The sequence below is a fragment of the Plectropomus leopardus genome, chromosome 8, assembly GCF_026936395.1.
Source record: "Plectropomus leopardus strain MGB_pleo_1.0 chromosome 8, ASM2693639v1, whole genome shotgun sequence".
Taxonomy (NCBI): Eukaryota; Metazoa; Chordata; class Actinopteri; order Perciformes; family Serranidae; genus Plectropomus; species Plectropomus leopardus.
The window spans coordinates 16,474,709-16,490,078 of record NC_142183.1 but is presented as its reverse complement, the minus strand read 5'-3'; the positions used below and the strand labels follow the sequence as shown (position 1 = coordinate 16,490,078).

Here is a 15,370-nt window from a genome sequence, read left to right as displayed (position 1 = left end):
AGTGTGCAGACATATGCATATATCCATACATCCGGCCTGTATAGCCTCCACATATCCAAATCCGTCATGATTCCTGGCTCTGCTTCTTCCCTACTGACCAAAAAATGTATGAGAGCCCTTGATAACATTTTTTGAGGATGACAGAAAGCAATTCTGTCCTTTTCACATGCACCTTGTGGTCCGGGTCAAATAAAGCTCACATTACAGGTTTGGACGAGACTGAATTCGTCACACAACTAGATTGAAATTGGTTCCTATTTATTTCTGGCAGTTAAAATAAAATACAGCTCTCACGGCAACAGGACACCATAAACAGAAAATAAAAAGTTATACAAGCAGCAGAGCGGTAATGAGGCACAGGGGTAAACAGAAGATACCGATCTTTGGCCTCAGCATTATTGAAGCCATATTCTCCTAGCAGTCAAACTTGGAGACCTGAGCTGTATTTGAGGCCCTGCTGGGACAAAACAGCTGGGAGGCCAAACCCACAGAGGCCCAGCTGTTCCCTTTGTAAACACAGGACGGCGACATTTCTGTTATTTCTCCACGGATTCAAAGGAAACCGTGAACATTAAGCAGTGTTAAATCTATCTGTACTGAGCTAAACTTAGTGCAGAGGTGACAGTGGAAGTCATGTCAAACAGTTGTGGAAGCACTCAGGTCTAAAAATTCAGTAAAAGTAGCAATACCGCACTGTAAAAATAAGTAAAAGTCCTGCATTCAAAAGTAAAAATATGAAAATATTAGCAGCAAAAGGACCAAATTATAAAGTATTGGTACTCATTAGGCAGCAGAGTGGCCCCTGACATATTAATGCAACTGTATCACATATTCTTGGGATACTCAATTTGCTTTGCCCTTTGCAAATTGTCAGGAGGCCAGGGGCCTTAAAAGGCCTTAAAAGTAATTAAACACTGTTAAATTTGAATTTTTGAGTCCCTAATTATTACAAAGATTGAATCAAATTTAATTTATCCATCTTTTAGTTTCTTTTTGTCAAAATGAGTCAAGCTGTTCTGCGTTTAAATCCACATTTCATGTAACAAAACTTAATCTTAAATCTAATCCTACAACTGAACTTAATACTATCTTTTATCTTTATACTTTCACTGATGTCCTTTTGGCAAGTTGTCGATTACACAAACTCACTCTGATAATTATATTCCTACATGAAACCTACCTCTGCACAGGACCACATATATAGTGTTTGGTAGTAACTAGTTAAATGTAATTAAATTACAAAATAAATGCTACTGTAATAAGTTATAGTCACTGAGGAAAAAAATGTAATAAATTACAAAGACTTATCAAAATGTCAGTGATTATAATGTAATAAGTTACATTACTTTGAAGTAATTAAAATAGTTGCAATACATTCAAAAAGGGAGACTAGTAATGCATTTCAAAAGTAACTTTCCCAACACTGCACACTACCATATTAAAGGATTGTTTCTACAGACCAAATCACAATTTTTATTTACAATAACTTTCAGGTCGAAAATTCTCACATCATGTAAAATGAAATCAAACGACCCTGTCTCAGTTAGCCTTGATTGGTTAGTGTGTAAGGTAAAGTGTAGCAAATATTCAACATATGTTGTACACTTACACCGATATTAACTTTTTTTTTTTTTTTTTTTTTATTAGGTGACTAAAATATATTTTGCTGCGGCCCTGTCCACACTATTACATATAGATATTTACATTGAGGGTTAAGGTTTAACATTGAGATTAAAATTGAACATTGGGATTTATATCCAACATTTAGATTAATATCATATTTAGTCATCAGTGAGACACAATTCAAATATCCACCCTCTTCTTTCGTTGTATATAAAGAAGAGTTACAAGAAACAGAGAGTAAAAACATCCCTCGTAGGTCACAAGTCAGACTGATGGGTCATGGTCAGCAGCACAACAGTACATTGCTATGTGAATATCTCTCTCGTTCCAGCCCTCTGTCAACAGATGACAAAATATGTGGGAGCCTGAATTTAAGTGCGGATTCAGTCAGTTACTTATTTTGGCCCTGGTGGAGGGCAGAGTGCCACGATGGCCTCTTGTAGTAGTTCCTGATTCTGAGTAAGCAGATCTGTTTATTCCACATTTACTGAGAGCCAAGTTCATTCAGGACTTTCAGGGTTGAGATTGCAGATCATTTGACATTCCCTGCCCTCCAGTGGATGGAAACTGTGCCCCAATGTCATATTGCGTAATAGTTATTTTCAGTGTGTACTTATACTTTCTTTTTAGCAAAATGTTTTTGAAAGTGTTACATAAGAATCTGTATTGAACATAGAGGTTGTCCATATATTCAGAATAGGGATGCTTGATGTTGGATGCTTGATGTTATATAACAAATCATTGGCCGATAACTGATGCTGATATCGATATATCTCCTCTTTCCCCACACCTAGTTTTAGTGATCAGCAAGTGTCTTCTGTAGTTGAATTAACGTCATATTATGCATACTGTTATTGTGATGACCCACCAGGAGATAGAGACATAAAACATAATGCTTGTCAGTCTATGTAATATTCATCCATTGTGCAAAATAAAAAAAATGACCTCAACTTTATATCGGCATATTGGCAGAAATCAGCATGTATTTTATTGTAAAGCCAACATTGGCCAGTACTGATGACATGTCAAAATTATTGTGCATCCCTAATTCAGAGCATTAATATAGCTGCAAACATATAAGTTATGATGGAGTAATGGCACCCTGAGTAAAGAATTAACACACACTCCCTGTGTGTGTGTTATAATCTCAGCTTCTCTGTTTTTTGTTGTGGTAGATGGTCTGGCTGTGTGTGCATGTCAGTGCATGCGAGTCCCTGTGAGTGTATGCCTCTGGTTAACTACATGCTGTTTCTCGGCACTGGTCTCATACAGCAGTTACCACTTCCTCCGAGTTAAGGGCTCATTTACACTTCTTTTACGTATGAAAACAGGTACTGTGTGTCTGTTTCAAACGCTGTAAACATTAGATACATATACATACATAGATGGAGCCTTCTGTCTGTACTCTGCATTCAAGTTTTCCATATTCATGCATGTTGTCTGAAAGTTTACGTATATGGACGAAACAGAGGGGTACCACTAGAGATCGTGGGGGCAGTTTAGCGTTGTTCAAGCGAGATATAGTATAGGCGATGACAAAGACACTTTAAAAATGGCGGAACGTAATGAACTGATAATATAGTGAAAAGAATTCTTCTTCCACATGTCGTAATGCAGTTAATGGCCTCACAGACCACCGCAGTCTATGACACTGCCTCCATTAAAAGATACATTATTATGACCTTCTCCCCTGTCCCCTCATTTTTTACTGTCTAAACTTTTGACTCCGTCCTCTAGTGCCATCTATTGGCTGTATCTAAGCCGACATTACGTTTACAATATTTGAAATGGACATATCTTTTTACATATGTAGAAGGAGTATAAATGAGCCCTTAGCTTTGTCAGCGCTGCTGCCATTGGTAGCACTGTTTGCACTGTTAGCATTATTATCTGCTAGCCGCCAGCTCAGCCACCTCCATGTTGAGAGCCATGTGCAGACAATCCCGGCCCAGGCCCTGAATAACAGATATGTTCTGAATGTCATGTTCAGCTGCTTTAACCTTTTTATTCTGTTAGAAAATGATACAATACATCAAACTTTAGCATGCCATGGCCAATTACACAAAGGAAAAACAAAATATCTTTAAAGAGATTTTTTTTGGATGTTAACTTAGTTTTCGAAGATCTTTCCAGAGCTGTCCACTTTTTTTGAGCTGTCAAACACAAACTTTTTGCTACTTAAAGTCAAGCCACCATTTCCTTTTTGCAATGCATTTTAGTGAAAAAAGAAGTGTACATTGACAGTATGAGCAAACAAAGTGTTATATATGTTATGCTATAGAAATGCTACTAACTGTGCAGAAAACTCTCTTTCTTAAGATGAGCAGACTTGATAATGCCTTCAAAATAGTGAGTATTAAGAAATTGGGACATGTCAGGCTTGTCTTTATATTACTTTACATCAATTAAGAGGCACTACAGACTTTCAAGGTGCCCAATGGAGTTTTCATGTAAAAAAAAGTTTGCGCTCACTGTTACTCACCAAAACGTATAATGTGTACCATTGTTTGTCATGAGGTCAAACAAAGGTGTTGAATGCATTAATGTTCACTCTCAAAAAACACTTTCAAAGCTGATTTTTCTTAGAACTTTGCAAGCTGGTAAACATGAATGTAAAGAGTGCAGGTTTCAGTCTTATTCACTGCCTTTATTGGCACATTGTTTCTTGACATGCCAGTGAAAGTCTTGTTGTTAAGGTTATTCAGAATTAGTTATAAATAAGTTATATCAGAAAGCAGCATGTGTTAAGAGAAGTCTGGTAATCATCACTTTAATGTGTCACTTTAAGACATTATGAGTCATCTAACAGGGTTCAGCTGGGGGGTACAGTAATGGAGCGGTGAAAACACAAGTTGACAAACCTGCACAGTTATTTATGTGGAAGAAGGGTCTTTAAAAATGATGAAACACTAACAACAGCCAAACAAAACAGATGAAAAGTGGTCACAAGCAGAACCAACAGTGATTTAAGGGCACTTGATAGTAGAGCTGGTAAACACAACAAATCTAATGTTGCTTTAAAAGCTATCTGAACAGTTATATACAAGGGGAGCACACAAAGATGCTTATCATGGTGTGAGGAGCACAAACATTTTAACATAAAGCAGCAGACAGAAACTTCTGACTTTACCCTTTTTGACCCTTAAAAACATTTAATAGCAGTTTCATAAATCAGCAGTAGTGAACCACCTGTTTCATCAATCAAACAGTTTAAATCTTAAAGAAAGTTTGCGTCACACAGAGGAGTGACAACAGTCTGATGATAATGTCCTGTTCTTGTGGTTTAGTTTCTCCACTAACTGCAGGGTTTTCCACCTGGGAATTTTTTGCCTGAGGTGGTAAGCCACCCAGATCCTGACACATTGTTTCTTGTGATCAATTTTGTTTGCAGATGATGCCTTAAGTCACTTTTGAGGGGGGATAAATGGCAATTGCTCTGCTCTCTTTCCCTTTTAATGTTGCATTTTGTAAAAGTGTAATATTTTTTCTGATTGGTTTCAAGCCAGGTGGCTCACCTACGCTATAAAGCCCTGCACTGAATTTTAAGCTATTAGTCAGTCGCCTCACAAAGCTGACTTAAAGCTGACAGAGTTAATTTTGAATACGCCTGCCGAGAATTGATTGAGCTCAGTGGCTAAAAGACAGATCACCAAAGTAGATAATTATGTGTAATGATGTCTGGATAATGATGTGACTCAAAGTCTCTTTAAACCACTTAAAGTTGTGACCCACTGTTTAAACACCAGGTGTGGTCGATTTTTAAAAGGAAGCATGATTCGTTTGACAGCCTCTTTATCTCTGTCTTCCAGAAGAATCAGGAATCTTTTCAAATCTTGTTTGATCGACTGTTGACATCATACTTAAAAGTCCAGTGTGGAGGATTTAGGAGGACATATTTACAGAAACTAAATATATAAGATAAGGTATGCTTTCCTTAGTGTATAAGCACCTGAAAATGAGGATCGTTGTGTTTTCATTACGTTTGAATGAGCCATTTATATCTACAGTCCGCTATGTTCATCACTATGTTGTTATGAGCCCCGGGGTCATCTTGTTTTGCTGTTGTTTTCTGTCTGTGCTTTTTCTACTCTTTTCTCTGTTTATGTGCATGTGTGGATGTGTGAGTGGATGTTGGGATGCAGGTGGTGTGCTGCCATTGGCTGTACCAGAGGGATTGGCTGCTGCTGGATTGGCTCCTCCAGAATCAGAGGGCTATTTAAACTGGAGCTGCTTGGAGCTCTTCATCATGGATGTATTATAGGGAAGTCTCTTCTCCTCACCACTCCCAGCTAGAGTCTGTGTGGTTTTGATACATTGTGATAACTTGATAACTTTGAATCTTCTTTGCTTTTTTAGGGCCTGAGCACGAACCTTGTGAGGACCCTCTTGGAATGCAAGAAATTATTATTTTTTTCTACCAAATGAATCGCAATTTGGGAGGTCTAAACATGCTCAAACACTCATGAAACTTGGTAAACAAAATGACCCCACAGCGCCCCCTAATGTGTAGCCCCAATGGCGAGTTTCACCTACAATTCCAAAATTTGTATTTATGTATCATACCCAGACACACAAAAAGCCTGTTAGACCCATCCCCTAAACCAAACAGGAAGTCGGCCATTTTGATTTTTGTGCTCATTTTTGTTGATTTCCGGCCTCTTACTTTCAATTCCTACAGGGTTAATGCAATCGACTTCAAATTTCGTATGTCTAATCTTAACCCGTCTGTGACAAAAAGTTATCAGCGGTCCACGCAAAACTTTCACAGTTTTCCTGTGGAGTGGCTTGTTGTACCCATAGAGTTGAAATTCTGTCTGTATGATCTTAAGACCTTCCAGACATATAGATAAGGTGTCAGGAGGTTTGGCTCAGTGGGTAAATCAGGTGGTTAATGAGCCAGAGGTTGCTGGTTCAAGTCTTACCTGGCACAGGAGACATTTGACTTTTATGGTATAAATAAAATAAATTATCGGTTGATATATCTGTCTGCTCTGCTGATAAAAGTCATCCATGATGTACCTAGCAACAAAGACGTAAAACAGTTAAAAACAAGCACAATAGTTTCCTTGTCTCCTGAATTTTCATATACTGAGTACTGAGTTTTCCCTGCCAAGAACTTAGTTGATTATCAGCCTGACTCATATATCAAATGAGTTTTTGACAGACATCACTGCTGATACTGATTAAAGGGATGTCAAAAACACATGAAGTGCCTGAAGGTTTGGCTCAGTGGGTAAACCAGGTGGTTAGAATACCGAAGGTAGATGGTTCAAAGCTTATGTGGGACAGATGAGTTTTGAGGGCTGCTGTCTTTGCACAGACTCAAAAGGAAATGTCAAAAAGGTGCAACATGTCTGGAGGTTTGGCTCAGTGGGTTAGTCAGGTGGTTATCACCTCTGAGGTTGCTGGTTCAAGTCTTGTCTGGGGCAGGTGGTATTTGACTTTTGTGGCATTTGACTTTCATGGCATACATAAAATACAATATCATTGATACATTGTCTGCTCTGCTGAAGTAATCTGTGACGTACCTAGCAACGAACACTATAAACATTAAAAAAACACACAGTTGTCCCCTTGTCACCTGAATTTTCATATATTGAATTTTCCCTGCCAAGAACTTAGTTGATTAAAATCAACTAAGTAAAGCAAAATTCAGTATTGGCAGTGACATCATATCAAATGATGTTTTATGGCATAAATAAAATAAATATATATAAATAAATATTGACCTACATATCTGTCCGCTCTTCTGATACAAGGATCATATGGTGTTGAAAGGCTAAATTCAGTACTGGCAGTGACGTCTCTCAAAAAACTCGACTGATATATGAGTCAGGCCGATATTCCTTGATTTCGACAGACACATCTGCCGATACTGGTTTTCCCTGTTTCGGGACCACTTCACCTGATTTATCAGCCAAAATGATATATCACATATTACTGTGTGCCTTAATTTGTTCTGCAATATTACAATCAGTGTCTAAGCTGTATGAATCTACAGCCAAATGATGTTTAATGGCGTAAATAAAATAAAATATTGGCAGACATATCTGTCTGCTCTGCTGAAAATAGGGTCATATGGTGTTGAAAGGCAAAATTCAGTATCGGCAGTGATGTCTGTCAAAAACTGGACTGATATGAGTCAGGCTGATAATCCTTCACTTTGACAGACACTTCTGCCAATACTGGTTTTAACTGGTTTGGGACCACTTCACCTGATTTATCGGCCAAAACAATATATTGCTCAACTTTACGTCCCTTAATTTGTTCTGCAATATCACGGTCAGTGTCTAAACTGTATGAATCTACAGCCAAATGATGTTTTATGGCGTAAATAAATTAAAATATCAGCTGATGTATCTGTCTGCTCTTCTGATATAAGGGTCATATGTAAAATTCAGTATCAGCAGTGACGTGACCACATATGAGACAATAATTTCTTGTATTTATGCCATAAAAGTCAAATGCCCCAGATAAGACTTGAACCAGCAACCTCATGCACACTAACCACCTGCATTACCCACTGAGCCAAACCTCTGAACAGCTTATGTGTGTTCAACATTCCCTTTAGCGCTGTTGCAATTTCATTGTTTATGAGTGAGTGCTTTGATAGACCGAGGTGTTTTACCTTGAATATAGCTCTTTGCTCTGAATGACTGCATTTACCTGTCCTGGGTGAGGTTTGGACCAATGATGATAAATGAATGATGATTAAGTTGCTCTTCTATTCTTTTTGGGGGAAGCAGTCTGTAAAATTTAACTGAAACTTAACTTAACTTAACTTAAAACTTACCTGCCCTGGATGAGGTTCAAACTCAACATTCCAAATTGCTTTTTTTGTTTTAATATTAAAGAGTTAATGAAGTAATTTAGTAACTAAGTACATTTTCATGATATGGTCTACAAATGATGTACACCAAGATAACTTTGAATTTTTGTGCCCTCCAGTGCCTTCTAGTGGGCGTTGGCAGTACTACATCATATGAAATATCTCCAGGGTCCAAACTGGGGTCCATTATCCCACTTTTACAGAAATGAACGGCCGCTTTAGCTGGAGTTCACTAATGATCTCACAGTGTGCAGTGTGCAGGTAAGCCCTCTAACCAACTAAGCTAAACCTTCAGACATTTCAACATATATATATATATATATATATATATACATACATATATATATATATATATATATATATATATATATATATATATATATATATATATATATATATATATATATATATATATATATATATATATTAATATTAATTAATTAATTAATTTACATGAAATTTTCATGGTTTGGTTTACAAAAGATGTAAACCAAGATGATGTGGCATATTCACCAGTTCCCAGGTGCAAGGGCCCTTTCATCGCTGCTTGATAATTGAATTTTGTAAATACTCTGTTTGACATTCTGCTAAATCATTGTAAATATCTGAGCACTAATTTGAGCACTTTGTTTGAACGGTAATAGGAGTGAGTAGCCTGTTTTTTTAATTAAATGTTTTCCCTGTTTACGGTTTAGGAGAACAGGTTACAGACCTGTTTGGCTTTTGTTGTCTTTGTAGGAAAGTTTAGGGTTTTGAGTATATTTTTTTGTTTGTTGTGTTTGGTATTGACTCACATCTGAGATAACAATTGTACAGTAGCCCAGAATGGACAAACCTAACAGTGGCTCTAGATACGGCCATTCATGTGTTTTTCATCGGCTACAGTAGCCCCTCTACAACCAGCAGTGGTGAAAACTACAAAATTTGTATTGTGAAACTGCTTCATTTTGTGTTTTTACCAGTTTAAGTCAAAAGTTTCATTTGTCTTAGAGAGGAAACACAAATAAGCAGGTGCAGTTTAGCAGGTTAGCCACCCTTATTTTGAAATGCCAAACAGTGCTGAAAAAAAACCTGTTTTGTAACAAGAAACTTCTTTATATTTATTGTTTTTATCAGTTTTTTTAATCACCTGGTCAGTTTGTTTTGGACCAGATGAAACCTCTGCAGATAAATTAGCTTGTGGTAAAAAATGCTAAAGCTAATTGCAATATGCAAAATCCCAGCTAAATGGCACTAAATCCCCCTAAATCTTGCACACAGGTCCTTTAAGTTTTGAACAAACATGAGTGTCCCGAAATCATCAAAGCAGAAGATGGCATATTCTCAATGTCCAGTAAACCTTGTCACGTTTGTTTAGAGCATCAGCAACGATGACTACCAATGTCGTATCGGGGTGTGGAAGGGTTGTTCTTTTTCATAGAGCAAATTTACAACCATTACCCCTTTTAAGTGTGTCCCAAGGTGGCACTCAGAAACAAGGCTTAGGGTTTATATTAAGAGATGGGATGAAGCCTTAGTCTCTGAAACGAAGATCTGTGACAGCCTAATGAATAAAGTAGTTATTCAGTTTGAAGTACTATAGGTTTATGTCTTATTGTCCACATGCCTGAAGGGAAGCAGTTGTCAAATGTCCACTGAGCTCTGTCAGATCACAAAATAACAAAGCAAAGCTTGTGGGCTGACTTTGTTAGGTGAACCTTAAAAACAAAAACTATCCTGGATGATCAGCAGTATTCATGATAGTGAGATGTGTACGTGGTATATACTGTATGTTTTAAGTGGTTGCAGTGTGAAGTCCGCTCTAAACCTTCAGCTTTATGACTTTAAGACTTCTGTCTCATGTTGACTCTGGCTCCATGTTGTGACTGTGCCGGCTGTCAGAGCGTTGGAGTCGAACCTGCCTGCTTCTCAGATCGGGGCATGTCTGAAAGAGAGTAGTCTGGAGGCGGTGTGGGTGGATTTGATGGCGGCTGCATGTCACTGTGGGGCCTCCTCACCTGCAGGGGGCTCCACTTGTGCGGCAGCTGCTTCCTCATGCTCCTCCTCTTAGGCTTTCGCGGCCGTCTCTTCCTCTCCTCACTCGCTCCTGGCTGGGCACGGTCGCTCAGAGTGTCTGAGGACTCGTCAATGTACGCCAGGTTCTCTCCAAAGAAATCCAGCAGCTGGCAGCTGGATGAGGAGGCAGCTTGGAGAGGAGGGGAGGGAAGGACGATTGAGTGGTGAAGAGTTGAGTGAGAAGGGCAAGGAGGGGAAGAGCAGGGGTGCAAAGGAGCAGGTGCGCGTTTGTGGCTAGTGTTGGCTACAGAGACATACATCTCTGCTGGAATCAACAGAGATTTGTCTTTCTCCTGTGCTGTGTTCATGTCTGCAGCCTTCACTCCGCCCTCCTCCATGCTGCTCACTATGCGGCAGGGCTGGAACTTATGGAGGGCCAAGAAGGACGAGGAGACCGAGGAGACGTCTGATCTGGAGTCAAAAGGAGACTCAGATCCAGAGAGGGATCCTCCATTCGTGGCCGCATCTGCTGAGTTCAGCTCCAGGTTGGAGTGGGCCACAGGGAGGGAGAACGAGCGGGCCAGTGTGTGAGGAAACGACCTGCCCTCCAACTGCAGACCCACAGCGGGGTCGACCGTCAACACAGGCCCAGCTCTCGGGACTGCCCCACCTCCAGCTGCACTGACCCGTGGCCTCACCTTCACCACCACAGCCCTCTCAAGAGACGAGTGGGTCTCCAGCCGGCTCATGGAGCTGGAGAGACCGGTCCAGCGGTTTGGCAGGTGTCCGTTCTCAGATCCTCCTCGAGCCAAGTATCCCAAAGTGCCCTGGGCTCCACGACGGATGCGTCGACGCTCACTGCGTTTCCAGCGCCGGCGCTGCAGGAGGAAAGGGTCGTTGAACTCCAGAGGGTTTGGGATGCGGAAGTCCATGGACATGTTCTGGATGTTCTGGGTCCAGTCTGTAGCGTGGGCCCTCAGCTCCTCCATCTGAGAGAGAGAGAGACAAAAGATGAAGTTACAAACAAGATTCAGAATGGGTCTTCTTGTCTTGGTATGTGTTGCTGGTTGCTTGTAACTGTAACCGCTTTTACACCGAGATTGCACAATAGGACGGCAATGAAGTCCCCCGCCTTTCTATACAGAACCGAAAGATGAAGGCATCATCCACTCCAGTGTGTGATGATTGCATCACATCATCTTGAATCCAAAGAGGCATGATCATGGATGTATTAAAAAAATATGGATATAGCATGGAGGCGGGGCCCCGTTGATTCCTATGAGAGCTGCTCAGTAGTGTTTGAAACTATTTCCAAAATGTGGAAGTACCTGCATCTTCCACATTACTGGGCTCATGGAGCATGCGCACTGTACCCGAGCAGGTCCTGGTTAACTTCCACAGAGGACCAAAAGAAAGCATACTGACTGGAAAACATCACAAACTGGCAGGGTTCGTGCACAGCCCAGGACAGGAAGACTCTACAGCGTGTGATTAAAACTGCCCAGAGCATCACTGATTCCCATTTACAGAACATTAGTGACCTCGGTGAAGTGAGATGTCTGCACAGAGCCCAAGGATACTGAAAGGCAGCAGCTCACCCTGCTGCCATCTGGAAAAAGATACAGAAGTATCCACTGCCAGACTACGGAGCAGCTACTTACCCCAGGCTGTGAGCCTCTTCAACTGCGTCTTCGGCGCCAAAAAGATGTAGCAGGATTTAGGATCAACTTTAATTTCATTTCTTCCTAAACCACGCTTAAGAAAAATGACAACAAATCTACCTTGTACCTTGTACCTTCTGCCAGCGGAGCAACTGAATTCCGGTTTAGTACTTCGCTAGCATAAATGGTAATAAAATAATTTAGTCTTGCTGCTTTCGACTTAACTGAATATTATCAAACTGAATGGAAATAAATCTTGATAGTGAAAGGAGTCATTTCACTTAGATTTTGATGCTCTTGAATGGGAAAAAGTCTCTCTAATCCCCATAGCATCACATGACAGACCCAGAAGGTATAATTCCACTTTTGGCCACCGTGTAAAATTAGCTTCAAAGCCTGGTGCTTTTCCCTGGGGCTTAGGCGTAATAGGCTTGACGCGTGACACAACAGCCTCTATTTTGCCTTAAATGCATCAGCAGCACTTTCTAAACAATTACAATGACAAAACGTGTCAATAGCACTTATTAATCTTCTCTGTTATGTGGCGGCTGGTCTCATCCTCTGCTCAGAGGGTTAGGAGCTCCTTGACCTCTTGTTTTCTCAGTTTGTGGACATTTATGACCGCTCTTCTTCTTCAAATTAGTCACTAATTACCAACAGCTGCTTTTTTATCTCCCGCAGTTTAGTCGCCAACGTAATACATAATGAAAACGTCACACCTCCCTACCCATGGTCACGTCTTTCCAGCTTTATGTTTTGCACAGACCTCGGGCATGTTAAGTCTCAAAATGTTTTGCTATGGTTTCCAAATTGGACAAAATGTTTCCATGAAACATTGCACAACAGGCTTTGAGGCAAGTTCCCGCCATATGGTCCGTGTGTCAGAGCTATACCCGCTCAGCAGCAACATGACTATACATTAATGTCTGGTAGACCTGTACTTATTATACTTACATGTTTTGTTTACATTTGCTTTGGTATTATTTTCCATGTCAGAAAAGCACGACAGTAGTAAAACGTTGCTATGACGATGGCAGTGCATGTAGATGCAGCAGTCAGTAGCTTCTCAAATACTTGCTACTTTTTTACTATATTTTTCTATTTTTTTGACTCCATAGCCCCCTCTGCTGAAGCAAGACTTTTCTGCGCTAAATCAGCACTTATCAACATTGGGAAATGTTGTGTGGGTTTTGGAGTGAATGCAGCAGACCACAAGAAGATCCCCACCAACAGCATATGCGGAGCAGCCAGTCAGACCAGAGGCGAGAAATAAAGTTGAAACCACCAAACAAACAGAGGGAGGAGCACCAGCATCAGGGCGGGGCTGACCCGACTTGGACCGAGAGCTGTTCCTCTACCAAGCCGTCTTCTGACTAATGTCCGGTCATAGTAGAGAGTTGAGTGGATGAGTTACGATTAAGGTTCACTCGGCAATGGGAAATCAGAGACTGCTCTGCACACATCTTCACAGATACATGGTTAACAACCAGGATCAAGCTATTGCACTAGATGAGGACACAAGACTCTGGTGCAAATTCAAAAAATGCAAAGTAGGAATTGTATGATGCCATTAGTAGCAACTTTCCCGAGCAATTGGATGGACTCTTCATAGCAGCTGGTGATTTTAATCAACTCATCCTTCAACTCCAAATATGTGGCAGGATGAAGGACAAACTTTTGACTAGTAAATCGACCTTGTACCTTGTAAAAGGCGACATGCCTGCGCAACACAACAGTGTGTTCAACTCACCACCGTTTCTTTTGAAATGAAAATATATATTTTGTCAGGTCTGAGTGCAACCCTATTTTTGGCGCTGTTATACCTCCTGTCCCAGCTCAGAGGCGAGAAAATTCTGTACCACCTTTCTACGATTGGACACTTTATACAGAACGGTGAAGTGGCATAATGGCATGATATTCCTGTCTTAAACAGGCAGTATTAATGCAGCTTTTATGTCTCACCTCAGCGCGTGTCCTCTGAGACAGCACCCTCAGCCAGTTGCCTATCATGGTGAGGATGGAGGCAAAGTAGGCAAGTCCAAAAACAATCCACAGCCACACCAGAGGCTTGAAGAAGAACCCGCCGCTGCTATCACGACCACCTGGACACGGAGAGAATGGACTTTTAATTTTTATTCAATATGACAGTAATTACATATCATTGTATAACAATAGTAATTGTATGAATATAAGATTCATCCACTGTCCTAGTTTATGGAACTTTTAGAAGGCTGTACCTGCATTGTGAGTCACTGTCACAATGCAGGTATATTAGGAAGCTCCAAGGTGTGTGAAAGTTAAGATACTATAACATTAAGACCTTGTATATGTTTAGATTCCAATGTTAGACACAGCTGTATGATGTGTGAAATACGTCTTATAAAGCTGAATTATTGTTCTGTGCTTTAAGTTTTCGGTACATCTTTTTCAGTGTACATGCTGTACCAAGACCCTCTTGGATCCAGTAATATGGTGGAGCTGGACTCTGCTGGCAGTGTCAGAGAGGAAGATGCTGTCAAAGATTTGTGTCATCTTGGACAATGCTTCACACCCACTCCATGATGTGCTGGTAGGACTCAGGAGCACATTCAGCAAATAGAATTTTTTGGACATGTAGAAATTTGATATTTTTTGACACATTATGGTATTGTATTTGCCCATTTCTAAGACATGCTAAATTATAAAGATTTTGGATTTTTGGCCTTTATTCCCACTTTGTACACTTCGCTTCTTCAACGCGCTCAAGCTCAAGCTCAAGCTCAAGCTCAAGCTATAATATGTGGTTTTCAGCCATATTTAAAACAGGTCAAAATTTGACATTGGTCATGCTATTCTATGGCATTTTTTGCCATTTTTGGACATGCTAAATTATGAAGTTTTTGGACTTTTTTGGCCTTTATTCCCACTTCGAAAACTATGACCCGTCTTACAAGCTATACCCATTTTTTGACATGTCAAGATTTTGCATGTTACCACATACTATACTATGGCGTTTTTGCCCATTTCTAAGACATGCTAAATTATGAAGGTTTTGGACTTTTTTTGTCCTCTAGTCCCATTTTGTATACTATGACGCATCTCTACAAGCTATAATATGTGGTTTTCAGACATTTTCACGACATGTCAAAATTTTGCATTTTTGACAGACTATACTATGGTGTTTTTGGACATTTTTTGGACATGGTAAATTATGATATTTTATTTTTGACTTTTTTAAAATCTTTATTCCACCTTTGCATACTATGACGTGTCTCTATAAGCT

At 40.1% G+C, this 15,370-nt stretch overlaps 1 protein-coding gene across 1 annotated transcript in view; it reads right to left on the bottom strand.

Moving 5' to 3' along the window:
- Positions 1–8,905: 8,905 nt before the first annotated feature.
- Positions 8,906–15,370, bottom strand: part of LOC121948496 (uncharacterized) — a 45,233-nt gene continuing 38,768 nt past the window's right edge. The window contains exons 7-8 of the mRNA XM_042493896.2: positions 14,071–14,210; positions 8,906–11,436 (exon numbers count right to left, since the gene is read on the bottom strand). Of these exons, the coding sequence (XP_042349830.1) occupies positions 10,330–11,436; positions 14,071–14,210 (1,247 nt within the window). The 3' untranslated portion in view covers positions 8,906–10,329. The remainder of the gene's footprint in view (positions 11,437–14,070; positions 14,211–15,370) is intronic.